The 20,479-nt window shown below is 39.9% G+C and overlaps 1 protein-coding gene across 4 annotated transcripts in view; it reads left to right on the top strand.

Moving 5' to 3' along the window:
* Window positions 1-20,479, top strand: part of phf14 (PHD finger protein 14) — a 104,032-nt gene that overhangs the window by 35,266 nt on the left and 48,287 nt on the right. For 3 of the 4 annotated variants that reach the window (XM_051415283.1, XM_051415284.1, XM_051415286.1), the window contains exons 12-16: window positions 5,875-5,981; window positions 6,275-6,406; window positions 10,194-10,356; window positions 16,497-16,559; window positions 18,166-18,287. In XM_051415283.1, the coding sequence (XP_051271243.1) occupies window positions 5,875-5,981; window positions 6,275-6,406; window positions 10,194-10,356; window positions 16,497-16,559; window positions 18,166-18,287 (587 nt within the window). The remainder of the gene's footprint in view (window positions 1-5,874; window positions 5,982-6,274; window positions 6,407-10,193; window positions 10,357-16,496; window positions 16,560-18,165; window positions 18,288-20,479) is intronic. The other variant, XM_051415285.1, reaches the window with a different exon arrangement.

The following is a 20,479-nucleotide window of genomic DNA, read 5'->3' as shown; positions in this document are numbered from 1 at the left end:
GCTAATCGGTCTATAGCTACCACATAACTTAGGTGGGTCCTTATCTTTTTTTAATATAAGAGATATTAGAGACTGGTTCGATGTTGGTGGCAGAACACCCCGTTCTAGTAAATAATTGAAAACATCTAATAATAAAGGAGCGAGCTGTGCAGCAGCAGGTTCTTTTTTGTAAAGGTTAGAATGAAACAAAGAAAACTCAAAGTATGTTCGCTGGATCTGCAGTCAAGTTCTGAGAAGAGTCACATGTTGATGCCTCAGCTGTGGGGCTAAAAGATGACTGGCCCTGTCGTATTCTGCTTTGCTTGTTGATAGCAGGTCAGATTCAGTTTGCAATTGCAGACGTTTAGCTGCTAGAGCAGGATTTGGTTAAGAGGCATGTTGCTAACTATGTCTAAGATAGCGTTGATAAGTTATTGCTTTCTCACTCTTCTGGTTTTGGCCAAATGCGCACTGAAAGAGATGATAAGCCCACGGATAAAAGTTTTTAATGTTTCCCATAGAAGCGATGGGTAAATGTGATCAGACCTGTTGGTCTCTAAAAAGAAATCTATATCTGAAGATATATAGTCACAGAACTCTGCATTGGCCAGCAAGCCTGTGTTCAACTTCCAGCTTCCTTGATGTCTATGCGAATCCAAGGGGAGACATAACTCAAGTATGTGAGGAGCATGATCGGAAGTTACTATGGCAGTGTAATCTGTAGATCTGACGGAAGGTAGAAGGGCCTTATCAATAAAGAAAACATCTATGCAGGAGTAGACTTGATGGACAGTAGAGAAATAAGAAAAGTCTTTAGCATTAGGGGGAAAGAAACGCCATGGGTCAACACAACCCACCTGATCGTGTTGATAAAGTCTTAGATAGTGCTGTTGGTGTGGTTGATGTAACCGTCAAGGCTTGGATTAACAACACAGTTTAGATCTCCTCCTAATATTAGATGATGAGTGTCTAATTTGGTAGATGGGAAAACATCATGGACATAATTTTGGGCTATCCCAATTCGATGCATACACACTGACTAATACAACCGGTGTTTGATGAAGAGTACCAGAAACTATAATGTAGCGACCACCAGGATCAGAATATATGTGATCTGGGATAAACTTAATTCGCTGATGTATTTTGTATTTTATTTGAATTGCTGTGCCTCTGGATTAACTATTGAAATTGGAATTAAATATTTGTCCAACCCATGGTTTACGGAGCCTTATATGGTCAACTGCATGCAGGTGTGTCTCCTGCAAAAAAGCAATATCAATGGAGAGGTACTTTAGGTGTGAGAAAACCCTGGAACGCTTAATCTGCCCCCCCCACTGCTCCTGTTATCTGCTCCTAACATTGTATTTTTAGATACCCTGAATATTATAGTAAACCAAGACTGAGAGGGAGAGCAGCCTGAGAAGCGCATCGCAACCCGCAAGCTTCAAAGTGGTTATATTCAGTGACATAACAGCGCACAGGTGCCCACACAGCCAAAGCTGTGCTGTAGTTAGTTAGACTGTAAATTATGAAGTGGCGGTGCATAGTCCCAAGGTTATAATGGCATTAAGCATGAAACAAAAAAAGCTCTTTAAGCTCGATTCTCAAAATCCAGGTGTGGCCAAGCCCATTGTGAATGGCTTGGTGACAGGCCATCTCCATCTCCGATAGTAGAGTTGGCCGCAAACTCATCTGAAAGGATTGACAGATGACAGAAGGATCCAAGGAGCTATTTAGTAAACGTGAGTTGCGGTCACCCTCCCAGCTTTCAAGTTCTTGAACAAGGGTTTCGAGCGTGGTGCCGCAGGGTCAACTGCCATGTTGCTACCAACTTTAGCACCCTGTTGCTTTTCGGTTTTACCCCCCGGTTTTTCTGCTTTGATCATTCGACTCTCGAATTCGAAGCAAAGTAACTTTCGGATTAAAGCACTGTGTGTTGAAAAAGGGTATTTTATGAAAAGGTTATACCGAAAAGGCGTGGAGCTCGGACAACGTGCGTCTTACCACCACATTGCGTAACTGGAAGTCCACTTTGTCCTTTTGATAAAAACAAATGTATCGGTTATTGTATATAAAGTATATAAAAATATAAATACTTAATACAGCAGTAAAATGCAACAGGGACCATTGTACGGCACAATTACGGCACAATTACTTTTTTAATTACATTTTGCCACAGACCTGTGTTTATTTGTCAAAACATGTAGAAACACCAGGCTAGTAAAGGAGACCTGCCTCTTTTTGGAACTGTGCTTTTAATTAATTAAAGGATAAAGTCAACTGCAGAATACTCATTGAGAGCCCCAGTGTACATTATTTCCATAGCCATGGTGAAATACAAGGATATTGGATTAGAATAATATATTGTACTGTACATGTTTATATCTTTATAACAATCACCTGTTCTTGACCTCAAAGATTAGAGGAAGCAGCTCTCTCTGAACCGTTACCTAAAATGATTCAAGAAAATGTATATGATATTCACCTTGGTGCCTGGGCAGTCACTTCTTTAAGGTTTTATGTACATAAGTATCAGCTAAAGCCATAAAAGGGCTTATTAAAAGTATGGTCGTTGAGACTATGAGCCGTGTAGATAAATGGTCAAATGATATTAATGCGGCGGCGAGTCGGCAGAATGGACAGGGACTAGAAGGAAAACTGGCAGTAAATCTGCAATGACCACCATAAATCATCTAATTATGAACATGCACGGTTTAAGTAGCAACATCAGTCACTGCACCGCATGCTTTTGTGTCATCTATCTGCCACATTTTCATCTCCTATTTGTCATCCTGCCTGTGCATTTGCAGAAATTATTGATGTCCCCAACTGGGACTCTCATCCTTCTTCCAGTACACAGTCAGTGCTTTTGTTCCTGACATTCCAGGAAGTTTAACACTCCTGGCAACTTCACAAGAAAACACTCATTTTCCACCAGCCTCTATAAAATGCCACAGGGCTCAAACAGCTACCAGGCTGCAGATATTGTGTACAGGGAGACAGTCCAGTTTAGTGTCAATCAACAGAAAAAGAATATTTCGAACTAGAACTGTAAGAAGATATATCGGGGTCTAAGCATCTAAAGCAATTTAGAAGTGAAGGTGCTTTGAGGGCACTGACCACTGCCAGTTTTTTCCAGTACTAAACAGCCTTCGAGTCCAAATCAGCACCAAAACCATTCAGAATAAAACTGTTTATACCTGACTCATGAGTGTTAAAAATGTCTGTTAGTTTTAGTCCCGTTATCTGCTTAAAACCAAAGTTCAAAAAGTTCATTTTCAGGTTCACTGAATTAGTTTACACTGTAGAAAAAAACTCTGAGTCTGAAGTATAGTTATCTCCAAACTAAGATAACATATCATGATGCGCAGAATGAAATGGGATTGTGAAACAATATGACCAGAAATTACCAAGGAATTGAATTGAATTGAAATGTCTTTAATGTCCCCAAGGGGCAATTTGGTTCACAAGTATAGATATTAAATCAAACTGAAAGGAATAGATGCCAGTTTAAAGTGACAACAATACCAGATTATGTCATTCAAATTAATGGATCACTTAAGTGTTCCCACATGTTCTGGAAAAACAAAAAAATTAGAGACTTTTCCAGTCATGGAAACAACTGGAAAATGATTAAAATTACCAAATATCCTGGAAATCATCTACGTTGTCTTAGAAAAATCCCCTCTCTCAGATCACCTACATAAACCTAGGTTAGAGGAAAACTGTACAGCTAATCGGAGGTGTCCCTGATTTGAATTCTGACCACCTGCATCATTAAAAAAGGAAGAATAAAACTGACCCTTTGAGCAAGTGCTGTCCTGTATTATTAGGAAAACTCCTGAAAAATGTCCTGGAAAGGTCCTAGAAAATGATTTCTTAAAAAGAGTGGGTACCATGAAAATGGTGGAACAGGAAGAATAAAGCACCCATAAAGCACTACAGTACAGATTTGCCAAAAAAGGTAAAAAAAAAAAACCCAATACAGAAATAGAGTGGCAGGTAAAAATTATTATGAATATCTATTAATCTGTCACTTATTTTACAATGAATCCACAAATTGTTCTGAGGATAAAATGCCCACTGTAATTTATTTGTATTTGTAATTTGTTGTTCCGTCTGACCAACACTCCAAAAACCCAAGATATTCAGTGTGTAATGATGTACAGCAGTGAAAAATAGCAAATTGCCTGGACTTGATTAAGACCAAAGACTGTGGTAGATCAGTCTATGGCTCAACATTAAGGATTGCCTGACTGCCCGGGACAAGTAAAATTCCATGTCTGGCTAGTGAATCTACTGCCCGATTGGACAAGTGGTAAAAAAAGGACTGAGCAGTCTTCTCATCTATTACCAAAATGGTTTGCTCGCGAGAAATGATGGTGGCTACGAGCACAAGCAAACATTTCAATTTATGTAAAATTATTATGTAAAAAAGTTTTGTGCAAAGGAATTAAAGGCCTGTCCCATATAGAAACCTATTCCAAATAGCTGGTTGAGTTCAGTGATAAAAGCAAATAAAAGCCTGGGGTAAGTTTTATGGTATTCAGTATTCCAGTATCCTGCAAACAGGAGTTTAGTTGGGTGGTGTTAGAGGCCAGCCACATGTATCCTCAGGGGGTAATGGAGATATTTTAGCATTCTGGAATCTGATATTAGATCAGAGAGTTTCAGGATTGAAGAGGCTTTAGGGCCCGAAGATGCCTGCATCTGTGGATTAGATTTACAGCTGTAGCACTTGCTGACATAGTTATGAAGGAGCCTACTTGCCTTTGCAGAGCGGTTTTGAAGTGACATTTTATGCCACAGTTTGATAATCATTATTTTACTGTAATGAATATGATGAAAATTCTCTCAGCAGCAGAAACTGCCCAATTTGCTCCTGCATTGTAACATTCTGACGATGGGGCAGGGTGGCAGGAAGCCAGCCAGCTTAAAGCTTGCCTGTGTACCTGTGACTTTTTCCACTCACTATTTATAATCTGTACCTCTAAACTTCTCCATCTGTCTGATAAAGCATGTTAACAATGTTGAAACTGCTCCATATCAGCAGCAGAGGGGCTTCCTTGTGCTCGGATGCAGGCAGACTGCAGTCCAGGTTAAGGAGATAGCCCCAGCAGCCCCTTGTGCTTTGGTCACCCAGTCCCCCTACATCTATCAGGCCTCCCTGTGGGGACGCTCCCTCGGTGCTGCAGGCAGAGCGAGCACGTCCAGATTAGAACTTCCTGAGGGAAAACCTTGTCTGTTTAGTGACAGACTCGGTCCCTATGAGATAAGTTTTCTAATTAACCCGCGTGGCAGCAATGTACCTGAGATGCAGGGGGAGAATGAACTGGCTGTCTGCTGCTGCTTTTCACCTGCCACATACAACAGGTTTCTTTTGCCTCTCCTCACAACTCTGCTGCGAGGGAACTTTTACAGCTCTGCTTTTGCTAACACTTTATTTGGACTATCTACACTCTCAGCCAACACAAAGCAGGTGCTCAATGAAGTGTCACTTGTAGGAAACCCTAACTCTGCAACACTAGCATAAAAATTATCTTTTCTCTCTCTCTGGTGTAGAGTTTTTGGTAAAACTGTGTATGAATTTGCTCATTTAACAACGTCCTTACTCCAGTTGGATGAACAAACCACTCACTAGTAGAGATGAGTACCGGAAACTGGTATTAAATGGGGCCCCAGGGCTAAATTATGGAAGTATCATAAACTCTGACATTATTAGTTCTGCTGTAGATTCTGGAGAAATAAAGACATTCAGGCCCACCTACATTAATATCTGGTGGCCACAGGGAAACTTTTGTGGCCATTGGGTCATGTTAATGTCCAACACATATATATGTAAATATGTGTGTTTATATATGAACATGAATAAAATTGTGGACCTTGTTTTGGCAGAAACTAAACACCCCAGCTGTTCTGAAAGCCCCAAAAGAGAGGAAGCTCAGCAAGAAGGAGGGAGGAACCCCAGGGAAGACATCCAGCCTGCCAGCAATCCTCTACAGGTGAACTCAGATTCTAGGCAAAGAATAGAAGAGATTAAAGAAGAAGGTTAAATGATAAAGTAAAGATAGTTGTTTTAAATATTACCAGTTGCCAGGGGCAAAAACTGTGTGCCTTACTGTGTACGTCCATCATTCTTTTTAGACCATTTGGGGATTTCTCAGACCCCATGTTTTTTTTGGGCTAAATGATGTATCTCACTACTGTGTTCCATCATTTTTACATTCTAAAATCATGACTAAAAAACAACAATACCCAGCCTTTTTTTCACACATTATTTGACCTTTTCCTGCAGCTGCGGCATCTGCAAGAAGAATCAGGACCAACATCTGCTGGTGCTATGTGACACTTGCAAGCTCTACTACCACCTGGGCTGCCTGGAGCCACCACTGACGCGCATGCCCAAGAAGACCAAGAACAGCTACTGGTGAGAGAAATGGTTGAGGGGGCGAGGAGGTGGCGAGGAGGTATACTGTGTAAGGACACATGAGGTTATACTGAAAGTAAGGGACCTTAAAGCCCTCTGCTGAAAAACGTGCCAAGTAAATAAATGTCAGTGGCAGAGAAATACAAAAGTGTATTGTATGAACTCACTGTAAGCTTGAGGAAACAGGACTGCTGGAGAGCCTTCTGGGAAGGTTACACAGTTCAAGATTTCTCAAAAGGCACACCCGCATATCAATGTGGTACTCTGTCAGTCCTGACTGTCTGCTGAGGCTCCACCGTACATGCAACTGTGCTTTACAACATAATTCAACAAGACAGTAAAGACAGTACAGAGAATATGAGAGGACAGGTGGAGGCAGGGCCACGGTAGGTTTTCTTTCTTTAAAGGGACAGTTCACCTCCTCTTACCTGTAATGCTATATATCCATCTAGATAGTTTTGGTGTGAGTTGCTGAGTTTCGGAGATATCGGCCGTAAAGACGTCTCCCTTCTCCCCCAATATAACGGAACCAGATGGCACTGGCTTGTAGTGTTGAAAGCACCAAAACAAACATTCCAGAAATCCTAACCTGGTTACTCAAGATAATCCACAGACCTTGTTGTGAGCAGTTTTATGTAGGAACTATTTTCTCTCTACGTATCTACAGCCATGTCAGTCAGTGTAGTGGAACAGACTTGCAGCAATCTTTTCGGCATCATAAAGAACCTGAGACACTTCATCATGAACCCTAATTATATTTGTGTATATGTATATAAGTTCTGTTGTGTAAAAACTCTTGAAAAATGTGATTAATGGTATCGTCTGACTGAACCTGAGCTGTAATGTTAGCTAGCTCAAAAATGCTTGCTTACTGTAAGTCGCAAAATGTATGTAATGTAATTTCATAATTAAAATTTTAGAGAGAGCAGCAAAGAGCAAATTTGCCATGACGCATGGTTCTAAATGCTACAATATCCATGAGCATTGGAGAAGACAGTCAGAGGCGCAAATTAGAGCGATAGCAAAGTCAAAACTCTTTGTTGGTGCAGTTGAGAACAAAACACAGAGCCATTGTTGCCAAATCCCTCCAAAATTGCTGATTTTTTCAGTTTTCTCAACAGAGTAAGCCTTTTCCACCTTCACAACTGTAACACGTTCTGGCGGCACTGCGGCAGAAACACCATAAAGCTGTTCCCGGTCGAATTTCATTGTCGTAGTAGTTAACTTCTTTACCAAAGTTTTTTTGTACACAGGCTGTACCTTGGACTTTTTTTTTTTATCAAAGAACCAGATATTTTCTGACGCAGCTGTTCATTTTTCCCAGGAGAGTTTCATGCCGGTCCAGACAAGACAAAAAATGATCCAACTGTGAGGCCTGTGGGAAAAATGAACAGGACTTTCACTTCCAGAACCAGGGCACCCAAAAGAGCAAAAAAGAGAGATTGATAAGGTTTAGGATACTGTACCCTATGACATAGGGTTGGGGGATTGGATGAATACATTGGCTATCATTTTATTTAGCTAATTTAATGATCTGTTATTGCATGAATAGAGAATTGATGCTTCAAAAGAATCAGTCCCTTTGACAATCATAGTTACATAGTAACATCATAAGACATCTTCATTATGTGAGTATTGGATTGCTTTTCACATTTATTCTTTGCCTGCTAGGCGCTGTAACACATTAGGATCCACAGTTTGTTTATTCGTATTAGTCCTGACATTTGAGGCCATTCGGTGGCAGCAGGATTATCAGATGACGGATGCTGAGATGGTGGAAATGTCACAGTCGCTTCTCTCCACTACTGCGGTTCCTTATCTGTTTTAGTGCATCTGTTTTTCCACACGATAGCTCTAAGATATTCTCTCGCGTACCAGACTACTCCTTCCAACGTTTGATGAAAACGGGAGAGGCTTTTTCTCTTTCTTGAGCAAATTAAAGAAACGAAGAGATGCAGCTGCGCTTACTATATTTTGTGTTTGTGTAACACAATCTGGAGTAATTCATTTTAGCATTCATTTCATGTACAAAGCTCTTTTGGTTTATTGGGTGAAAATTAGGAACCACTGAATGATAAAAGTGTGTGGATGCAGAGTCGTAGCTAATTACAGAAAGCCACAGAGACTACAGGGTGCTGTGCTCTTTTGTACAACAAACAGTGGAGGCACAAGCATTCCATTCCCACGTCTATCTTTGACTTGATGCAGTAAATATCAGCATTATCTAATGGGGCTGTGCATTTGGCCAGGAGCTCTGATAAGGTTTGGGTATAGACTGGATGCTGAAACAATTCCAGGAACTGAGGATGTTTACCTCAGTTTCTTTTCACTTTGGGGTTGAAATACTGAGTGTAGTGGAGTGCTGTTCATAAAGGATCCATCAACAACTCCAAAACACAGTGATGACCGTCATCTCCACTCAATATATTAATGTTTCCTAAAAGGTTTCAGGGTTGGAGCTTTGAATGATATACACTCAAGTGTCCAGCAGAGTTATAACAGTTTTGTATTTTTCATTACTTTCTGATTTTGTTTTCAAGTCAGTTCAGTTTCAGTTAGTTCATTTGAGTTGTATTTGTTTGAAAATGTGTAGTTTTATTTGAGCTTTTATTAGTTTCCTAATTAGTCTTAGTTTATATATTAATATGGGGATATTTGTCAGAATAGGTATTACAGTACAAACATTAACTCAGTCATGTAGACATTCCAGGCTCAATAAACATTGACACTAACGCCTTCTCATGCTTGTTGTGTTGACGGATTTGACCAAATTGATAAAGATTAAAATTGAAGACATCTTGGGTATGTTTTTATTTTATTTTGTTAGTAGACGATATCGTTTGTTTTAATTAACTTCACACCTCGTTTTTGATTATAATAACCCCCTAGAATGCAGGGTTTTTATATGATATGTTAAAATTGTCCAACCGGCCGCTGTCAGCCCAATTGCTCAGCCCTAGTATCTAACAAATTGCTTTATTTCTAAATACTGAAATCTAAAAGTTAACAAAAATCTTCCTGCGAAGGACGTGAATGTGCATATAAAATTTCATGGCAAGGCTCAAATCAAAAGGATCAGAGGATCACGAAAGTCAGACAGATTAGATTTCATTTTTTTGGGATCATGAATTTCTGTAAATTACTGATCATTCTAAACTTCATAAAGATTGTAATTGTTAAAAGGCTGCTGCAGTACATTTTACAAGTATTGCTTTTACTATGCACTTCTGCTGTAGTAATACATTATGAGCAATTTACACAAAGTAAATAAAAACCTCCACGAGTTCAAATAATAGTTCAGATGTTTTTGGTAATTGGTTTTGTTGCTTTCTTCCTGAGAGTGAGCTGAGTAGATGGATGTCAGTCTCATGTCTATATGTTTAATACAGAGCTGGACTCAGGATGTAGTTAGCCTAGCTTAGCATAAAGGCTGGAAACAAGGTGAAAAAGCTAGCGTGGCTTTGTTAAGAAATGGGAGAGAAGGAGAGAGGTCACCAGTAAAAGTCACAGAATACTTTCTTCCCTCTTAAGGACAAACAGAATGATAAGTATTGGCTGACATTCAGCAACATTAGAATTTGTGTGAACAGGTCTTTATCTGAATGAAGTCAAACATATTGGTAGATTGATTTTTCTCTTTCATTGTTGTGTCGCTGGTGTTTTTTACCTTTTGATGAGGACAAGCTGTGAAGGCCTGTTTTTCTTTTACAGTAAAGACTAAAGATTGGGGCCTTTGATAATAAAATCAATACAGTTCATTGAGAGGAGCTCTCTTCCTCCTCCTCAGGCAATGCTCCGAGTGCGACCAGGCCAGCAGCGATGAGGCAGATATCGCCATGGAGACGCTACCAGACGGCACCAAGAGGTCCAGGAGGCAGATCAAAGGACCAATCAAATTCATCCCACAGGAGATGTCGCCAGAGCCCAAGAAACATCAAGTGAGAGGCACGGTGTGTATCGACACACTGGAAATGTAAAACATGATCAGTAGATATCATTCTGAAGACAAAAACTGTTCTTATTATGGCTCAAAATAATGAAAAGTTTGTGTGCTGAACTCATCCTTCACTCTAATTAGAGTGTAACTGGTGTCAGGGTTGGCTAATTGATAGATCTGTATTGATTACAAATAATTAACTTGAGTTCTCATTAGTCTCATTCAACCCTTAAGGCTTTAGAAAGTTGCACAAGGTGCACAGAATAAAGCACTTTTGTTAAAGGCAGTGTGACTGAATACAGTCAGTGTGAGAAAACACTTTATATTAAGGTACACACATTCAGTGTTAAGTGCTTGCTTTATTAGTCATTATAAAGCACTTATTAATACCTTATTCTGCATATTCTACAACAGGTAGGCCACTCACAAAGAGTATTCAGTTAGATCTCCTAATGATCAAGGGACAAGGGTCTCACGTCCTCATTCTCCACAATATGGAGTGTGGACTGGTAGCTGGAGATGTTCCCTTGAGCGAGGCAACCTTAACCCCAAGAAACTGCTCATGGGCCCGCTAACGTGGCGAGCCAATCACTCCACCATTTCTCTCCCTGTTGCATGAGTGAAAAAGAATTTCCCCATTAATAATAATAGAGTATATCTTCTATCTAATGGCATTTGGAAGAATCCAATATGTTCCACATTCTAAAGTGACAAAGCAATATCTTAAACCTAAACTCTGATCATCAATTCAAGTTGAAAACAAGTTTAATAGTTTAAAGTCTTGTCATTTTGGTCCACACTGAGCAAAGCATAATAGTTATGAATGAAAGAGCCAATATACTACTAATATGTATGAATATATGTACCTTTAAATGGATTTGTGCTTGGTAGAACTAAAGCAGGGTGCATACAGTCAACAGGAAAAAAGTATATTTCAGCAAACAAAAAGAAAATGGTTATCCTTTGTTGTATGATAACTTCATTTGATTAGAGTCAGGAGATGAGAGCAGGAAGGAAAGATCCTGGTGGGAAATGACTGAAACAAAAGGCTTCTATTGAGGGAAGTTTTAGTCTGTCTGCTGCCACACACATTTCAAAAACCTTCACAAATACTTCAGAGTAAAGTAAGACTTTGAATTCGGTTTGCATTGTCTCTGCAGGGCAGTCTAGTAGTTTTAAAGGTGTTATGAAAAATAGTAGCGTAGAAATGTGCGGAAGTAAAAACTAAAGAGACTGAAAAGGCTAAAATCTCAGCCTGCAGCTCAGTCAGGTAGTGAGGCATCAGGCCTCCACAAAATTACAGCATTGATGTCTGCTGCAAGTGAAGTGGAGTGGTTTAATGAAAAAAATGATCAAATGATTTTTGTCATTAAGATAAAATCTCTAGAAGATGGTTAAGAGGATTTAGCACACATGCAGTTAAATGTCAGTCCAAAGTTATTAAGAAGTTAAAGGACAGGCTTTCCTGCTTTCCCCTCCAAAGCTACTCAAACATCCAACAGGCCCTTCTGTTGGCAGCTTAACAGTTACAGCCCCTGCAGGGAACACGTTTTATCACCTGTGAAGGTACCAACTAAAATAACACAATACAGAAAATGAGAACAGCAATAACACTAACCAAGTGCTAAAATAAAAAAACATCACATATTAGCTAGTGCTTATAATAATAATTTACTTTTTTTTTTTAGAGTTTTGTTGGCATTCTACCAAGTCATAAATTCAACATAAAATACTATTTTTCCTAAAACCCCAAAATATGACATAAGTCAATATAATGAGACGGCTAATTAACAATAGATATGTGCATTATTTCAGTAACAGCTAAGTTAACTGTTTAAAGCTGTAGTAAAACTAAAATATCCTGACAGTAGTACATGAGACAGATAATCTGTGACAAGCTCCTCTGGCTCCTCCTAGTGCTCCCAATAGTATTTGCAAGAATCCACTGGGCCAATCAGAGAAAGATGGGTGATTGTTGAGTCTCATTCCCAGGGTGTCAAATACAGACACCTTGGGACTCAACAATCCACTATTTTCAAGCTTCAAGCGTCTTTATATCTGTCTCGGCTCTGATTGGTTGTTTATGTTCAGGCCCGGTAGATTCTTTCAAATGCCATTAGGATCACTAGGAGGAGCCAGAGGAACCTGATTTTTTTTACTGATTATCTGTCTCGTGTACTTCTGTCAGAACAGTGAAAAATATTTTAACAATATTGACAAAAAGTTATTTCTATATAAATTTCCTACTGCAGCTTTAAATGTTCAGAAAGTACATAGACTGTTTAGGCTACAACAGTGTCAGTGTTACCATAAATCTTTTGGCTGTTTCCCTACCTCTTTTTTTTTCTTAGACCATAAAAGAGCGACAGTGTGTGGACTGTGTCAGCTTGTAGTGTTAGCTGTGAGAGGGAACAGAACCATCTCTCCATCCCTCACTGGATCCTACTTATCTGCACCGACCACGCTCTGATCCTGCGATACAGAGCAGCCTCCCCACTCCCTCAAGAAACACTCCAGATTGATATCTGACAGCTTGGTGGTGAGGGAGGGGTGGGGGGTGGTGAGGGAGGGGTGGGGGGTGGTGGGGGTTGTCTTTCACTTCCCTTTTCTTTTTCCTACTGTCAATATGTGACCCAGTGCCACTCACCTGGGACTTGATGGAACTTTTCTTCTTGTGTCTGTGGATGCTCACAGCAGAGTCAGTTCCACTGAAGCTGCTCCTAACTACAGTCTCTGTTACAAATAGAGAAATGAACAGAGAAAAGAGGAGTGTCTCAGCCACTTCTCCGCTCCCTGCACTCTATCTGTCTTAGAGGGGAAATAGCGGAGTGTTGGAGCACAGTGGCAGTCTGGGTTAATGTATTTTTCTGTTCAGGTTTGGAAACCCTGGGCCCAGACATGTGCCGAGGACCCTGCTGGAGCTCTCAGGGATTAAGCAGCTTTCTGATTTTTCTCGCAGCCGCAGCCACTCGGGCGAGGCACTTCAGTGCAGCATTTATCTTCAAATGCAAGGCGTGCAATGGCAGACGCTAAAAGGGCCCTGCTTTGCATTTTTAATGCTTTTTACCAGGGCACCCAAGCACTGGCACTTCTCTAAAGCCATGTTTCAATTTTTATCAGGACTGGCTAATCGACCTCCTGCTGGCCTCCGGGGCTTGTGTGTGTCTGTGTCTCTGTGTCTCTGTGTGTGTGTGTCTGTGTGTGTGTGTGTGTGTGTGTGTGTGTGTGTGTGTGTGTGTGTGTGTGTGTGTGTGTGTGTGTGTGTGTGTGTGTGTGTGTGTGTCTGTCTGTCTGTCTGTGTGTCTGTCTGTCTGTGTGTCTGTGTGTGTGTGTGTGTGTGGTGTGTCTCTGTGTGTGTGTGTGTGTGTGTGTGTGTCTGTGTGTGTGTGTGTGTGTGTGTGTGTGTGTGTGTGTCTGTCTGTGTGTCTGTCTGTCTGTGTGTCTGTGTGTGTGTGTGTGTGTGTGTGTGTGTGTGTGTGTGTGTGTGTGTTGGTATGTCACGAAGGAGCTTGTGTGCACACATGCACACATTTACATTTGGCCAAAAGCGCTGACATGGCCCAGTGCCACCTTCATGAAGCCGAGAGTCTTATTCATGGCCTGTAGTGGGTAGAGCCTACTGGAGGAGAACCTTTAAAGTCAACCTGTGAGCTGAATTTTATTTAGCATGTATGTAATGTAGCAGCTGTAAAAATTAATGTTCCATAGCACACCCTGTCTGATTTTACACAGCCCTGCTAAAGATAGAGACCAGCTCAAACACTCTATCCAGACTGAGCTTCATGCAGAGACAACTCATTAACACACATTTGTTCTTCAGTGTGTGCTACTGAAGGGAAATCTAACTCCGTTTGGATCCGTTTTTAAGGTCCAGTGTGTAACATTGAGGAGGATCTATTGTCAGAAATGGAATTTATACATATGTTTTCATTAGTGTATAATTACCTGAATATGAGAATCATTGTGTTTTTGTTACCTTAAAATTAGCTGTTTTTATCTATAAAGTCCATCTTCTATGGAGTCCACCATGTTGAACTGCTATGTCTCTATAGTAGCCCAGAACAGACAAATCAAACACTGTAGATAGGGCCGTGCTGGGAAGGGAAGGGTGAAGTGGGGGAGTTGCGAATAAGAGCATATGGCATACCTAGTTAAGACATGTAGTCATAAACCTGTAAACAACAGCAGAAAAAAAAACAGGGTCATCTTTCTGACAACAAACATGGTGGCACCTACTGATAGACCGATTAGTTGAGAAATAGTTGATTGTTGAGTCTCTCCCTTAGGGCTATGGGACCCTGGGAATGAGACTCAACAATCAACTATCCTCAAGCCTCCAACCCAAAGGACCCTTCTATCTTTCTTGGCTCTGATTGGTTGTTTTCGTTCAGGCCCAGTGGATTCTCCATTAGGAGCACTAAGAGGAACTTGATTTTTTCTACCAGATTATCTGTCTCATGTATTACTGTCAGGATATAGTGAAAGTTTTAGCAATAATGCCAAAAAGTTATTTTCATGAAAATGATTGACTGCAGCTTTAATGTACTCATTTGATGCAATGATATAGCCATTTAAACCTTAAAGCTAATGAAGGGGTGGTTTAAGGGGGGGTTTAGGGTTTGAGAGGCTTACTGAATGCTCCACTAATGGGTCTTGATTTACTGCCGCCTGCTACCACCACAGTGCTAACATTAAAACCTCCCATATGAACATATGCCATTAATCATTTGGAAATTATGAGAATTAAGTTAATATATCTAGTTACTACCACTTTCTATGCTCTGTTAATTTCTCTAATCCTGTGTGAAATGATTCATGCTTGTTAAAGATGCACTGATGTACTTAATTAAAAGATTGATTTTTGCTTGGGACTTCTAAACTGCCTGCAGTTTTAATTTCCTCACCTGAGCAGAGCCTGAGATTAGCTGTGCTGTGTGGCGTTTTTTAGCTGAACCAGCTACCAAAGTGCACCCTGCTCTCTCCATGGCCGTATAGATTGCTTTAACAGACACCGCTTTAATGCAGAAATAACAAAATAATGTCAGGCCTTTTGTTTGGTGGTGCAGTCGCAGGAGAAATAGTGAAGGTCTGTAGGAGCCAATTGGCAGCATTCTTGCAGTTAGCATTCTTAATGATAAGTGCTCCATCTGGCGAGTGGTAGCAAGCCAAAGGCGACAGATGGAATTGTTTTCACAATCTGTTTAAATATGTTGTCGATTTTTCTCCCCCTTTTAAACCCTCCCCAGCAGCTCTGACGCTCGCTTGCTTGCAACAAGAAGGAGATGCTTGATTTTTATTTCCTTTCATGCTCTGTTCAGTCTCCTGCAACCAAAAAATAAAAAGAAAGACCACAATTGTTGCGCACACACACACATTTATGATAATCCATTAACCATACTTTAAGATCATGTCTAGTTCCATTGGTAAAAAAGTAAAAGTACTTACTGTAGTAATTAAAGCCAACAAACATTATCAATATTCTGATCAACTCACAACTTCAGTCATCTGGATTCTGGCAGCCTTGTTCCGTCAACATATTTTGATGTGCATTTTGAAATATCACATTAGAAAAGTTTGAAACAGCAAAGTTTTAAAAACTTTCTCAATTTTGCAAAGAACCTTATGCACTTAATGTGAAATGGAAAAACTTTAAAAAAAAAACGTACTTAAATTCTTCAAACATATCAAACATATACATGACTGATGAGCCGTTTCTGCTCCAACAGTCTCCTCATCGCTCCCATTGCTCTACATCCATGATCTCTCCACACTGATCTGATGGAACCTTCCTCATATTAATACATGAAACTAACAAAAATATTCAATTTTCTGCATTGTTTTCTACCGCATGAGGTTCAACTGGTGCTTTTTTAAAGTTTTAAAGTCACTTTGTTCTCCCCATTCTTCTGGTTTTCCGTATGAAGAATTGGTGCCACCTTACATCTTGATGAACCAGCGCTTATTAATTGCATAGCGGTAGTGGACAGAAACAAGCATTCATTTGCATTTTCTTTTACTGATTTTCTTGAAATATTACTGAAATTTGTGACACATTTTGATTTAGACAGAGATTTCAGCAAAAATGTTCACTCAAGATTTGTAGTGTGTTGTGTTTTGACCACTGCTTAAAAGTGAAATGTTTGTGTTTTGCAGAGAACCAGAGGGCAGAAGAGGAAGAGAGTTCCTATCTGTGAAGACAGAGAAGATAAAATTGAGGTTTGTCACTTCATTCTGCTGCAGGAAACTACTGCTTACATGCTCCTGACATATTCAAGTTGTTTATGAACCAGTTCAGCTCTGTTCTTTACGTTCACTGATATTTGCTTTAATTGCCCCTTTAATTACTTTAATAATAGGTAATTGCCAACAAACAAATAATAAGCAAACAAATTTCGTGAATTCAAAGTTATGTCTTCTAATCTTTCCAAACAGCAGATAAAATACCTAAATTGTTATAAAGAAAAGCAAGCAACTTTTTGCATTTGTTATGAAGATATACAAAACAGATGTTTGGTATTTTTACTTGATATATAATTAAGACGCTTGGATAATTTATGTCAGTAGATTTACTGATTCACTGCTGATTGACTAGCAGAAAGAAGCAGAAAGAAATACTTCAAAATTTTGTAAAATGAACTTGTTTTTCTTTCCAAGAGTGAAAGTAATGGTTTTGGCATTAAATACAGAGCTGGAGCCAGGAGGTGTTTAGCCTAGTTTAGACTGAACTTGTAGGCCTTTTCCACCGACACCGTTTCAGTTCGCACACCTAGTTTTGTAATGTTGGATATAAATTGGTTTGGTTCAGAACCTGAAAAGTTTGTTCCCACATGGAACCAGACGTTTTTATTGGTGACCAAAGTGGACATGTCATATTCTACAGGTCATTGTGCATTGTGCAGCGCACTCCATTGGTGAATTCAGTGGTTCTGCCCAAAACTGGTGGAAAACAGGGGCTGGTTAACTAAAAGGTATCAAGGTTTCAAGAATCTTGAACAGAGCAGGTTAAAGAACCAGAGCTAATTTGATGGACAAACTATAAGTCATTGGTAGTTATGTGCTGTAACAATTTTTTAGTAACATGAATGCCCTAAAGTTGTGGTGCAACTGTGGTGGTCTGTGGCACATCAGCTTTCAGTGTTGATTGGCTGTTACTTGTGACTTGTAAACAATCAGACAGTGCTGTGGGTGGGACATTAACTGTTAACTTTTTTTCTGAACCGTGAGTTATGGGATCTGCTGCACCCCAACCTTAAAGGGTAAATACGATCATTTATAAAACTCGCATGGGGGACCATATATAGGATTAGGGTTAGTCATATATGCAGTCAATATGAGGTATGAGGCCTCACACCGGGCATTGTAAACGCATATATTGGTACAAAAGATGTAGTAGAGTAATTGCACTTAACTCCGACTATCAGAAGAATCTGTATTTATACTGAGTAACAGAAGTAAACTTGCATGAAATTCACCTCGGGGCACCGCCCTTGAAAAAGAGAAGAAGATAGACAATTAATCAATTCTGGAGGTTGCTACTAAGTTCTTGACTCTGTGACCGCAATACTTTATACACACAAACCACATAATCAGCTGCTTCTTCCATAGATCTGACCCAGCAAAACTAGGATAAATTTGTTCTCATTGGCTTTTTAATTTTTTAATCATCTAAAATCCCAAAGTCACTCTCATGAATTATGTTCAGGACATATTACTCTAGTGCACTGTCCGTCTCTCCCCAGTTTAACATTTAATTCCTTTTTGCATCCCAACCACCAACAAGTGCCCATATAGCTCTTGATTCTAATCAGCAGTGTTTCCATAGGAACCACTGCCACGAGAACGGCGACAACGCCAGTCTGCAATGCAGAAAAAACCCAAAGCTGACGACACAAGGACTGAGTGTACAACCTGCAAAGGACCAGGCGACAACGAAAACCTAGTCAGGTGAGGGAACGTGTGTGTGTGGCTCAGAGAGGGAACAGGGCGGTGGGGTTATTAGACAGTCTCTGTTTGTGTGTGTCTGTGTATGTGTGTGGGTCTCGTGAGGCAGCCATATCCTCCTGATGATTAAAGTTCAGTCTTCATTAAGCTCTGGCCGCCTGGGCTCTGCAGAATGAGGGGGCTGAGGGTATCTTCTCCATAGGCCCCCTATATTGACCTGCCACATACATTTGCACAGTTCATTAAGGCATAATGAATAGCACAATTTATTCAGCTTCTTTCTTGGGATTTCAGGTGTCAGGCATCTAATAACCAGGATTCTCCTTTGACATTGGAATTCTGTGAGAAAATAAAAATCTAGATCACAGCAGGCACCTTGTCAGCATATTGTCATGTGATGAATATCTTGCATTAAAATTGTCCCATCGTACCAGAATTCCCTACATGAACTTGATATTGTCCCTCCAGAACTGTCATTGGCTCATTGCTACTTGGAGTTCTTGACTTTTTGAATTGTTATGTTGAAACATAACGCTAAACATTTCTTTTTACATTCTACCAATTGCTTAACTCGTTAATGTCTACAGTGGGATTTTATCATTTTCCTTTGCAACGCTTAAAGAACTAGCTGAGCTGAGCACAAATCCAGCTTTTCAAATTAGTCAAAGTACGAGACTACACTGCAAGTTTCTCTTAAAGGGGACCTATCAGGCTAATTTCCAGCTCTGTATTCTATATTGAGACTCTGCTAGAGTAGCGTTGCATGATTGACTCTTCAAAAGCACTTATTTATCTTAAACTGGCCATTCATACAGCCCCTCAGTTCATCCTCTGTCTGAAACAAGCGGTCTCTTTAAGCCCCCCTTGCTAAAAGCCCACTTTCTTCTCTTTCTTTGCTGCCCCTTGGCAGGCTTCCTCAGTGCTTGTTAACACAGTTTCGACAGCTTCAGTAACTTAGCTTGGACAACAGTGATGCAGGGCTCTAAATTTGATGGATTTACTGTTTATCAGGCGACACAAATGAGACAAGAATTTGGAAAAATGATGGACGCCACCAGAGCTTTTCTGGTGACCGGGTCTCACTGATTACTGTACAAAAGCACACAACTTTTATAACTTTTCACTGATTTTGATGAAACTGGGTCAAATTTTCAGTTTTTCTCTCTGAAGTCCTCCGGCTTCTCTGCTTCAGCTTTCAGTGATTTACAAATTTCCTAATGGAAATATAGCCTTTGCGGTTAGCTGATAGCTATAAGTAAATGTCCATCAGTAAAGAGTTGATGCAGAGAAGCCGTACAATATTATAGGAAACAACAGAAAATATCTAACTTTCACTCACGACCGAAAAAGCACTTTCTGCATGCAGAAACTTAAAGGTTGAATCCTGACTCCTGAAGAGAGCGGTCGATAACTTAGACAGACTGAGCCGGTCCTTGTACTTTATGTGCGGGCTCAGCCCTGCTCTGCCTTGAGCAGCTATATAAAGAAATCCATGACGAGCCAACATCCGCTAGTTATGTAAAGTAGAAAAAGTGGTTGGAAACGCTGCATTCAGAACTGTCTGAATTCTGAACGTTTGCTCACAGGGTATACTGTTACATATGTTAACCTCATTATTTGACACTTTGGCCTTGTTTAATATCAACATCTGACATTGTAATGATATATATGACATAAAATAAGGAAAAGCATAATAGGTCCCCTTTAACGTGCTATTTTTAAGTTGTTAGTCAGTAGGGGCTGCTTTTTTTTTTTTTTTTTTTACCTCTGGAACTATAGGTTAGTAATTCAGAGCTTCATAATTTTCAATAAATACATATTCTAGACTGTTATAATATAGATTAATTCAGAATTTTTTGGTGCTGTTTCTTCAAAATTATATAAAATGCTTAATCTCCTCCCTTGTTTCTTTTCCACTTCACATCTGCTCGTGCTTTCATTAGCGGTTGATAGAAACTCCACACTTTCTCCATCTTCACCTGTTGTCATGATAAAGTCAGAGAAATGTACATTCTACAGCACTAATTCAGCAGACTCATGCCATATTCACCACTCTGCTAAACATGACAAGAAGTCAAAAACTTTTATAAAAATAACTTTTTGAAGTTAGTTCATTGTTGAGTCTCATTCCCAGGGTCCCAAAGCGTCGGTACTTGGCGCCCTGGGAATGAAACTCAACAAACAACAATTATTGC

The sequence above is a fragment of the Dicentrarchus labrax genome, unplaced genomic scaffold, assembly GCF_905237075.1.
Source record: "Dicentrarchus labrax unplaced genomic scaffold, dlabrax2021, whole genome shotgun sequence".
Lineage (NCBI taxonomy): Eukaryota > Metazoa > Chordata > Actinopteri > Moronidae > Dicentrarchus > Dicentrarchus labrax.
This window is presented reverse-complemented; position numbering and strand designations above follow the sequence as displayed.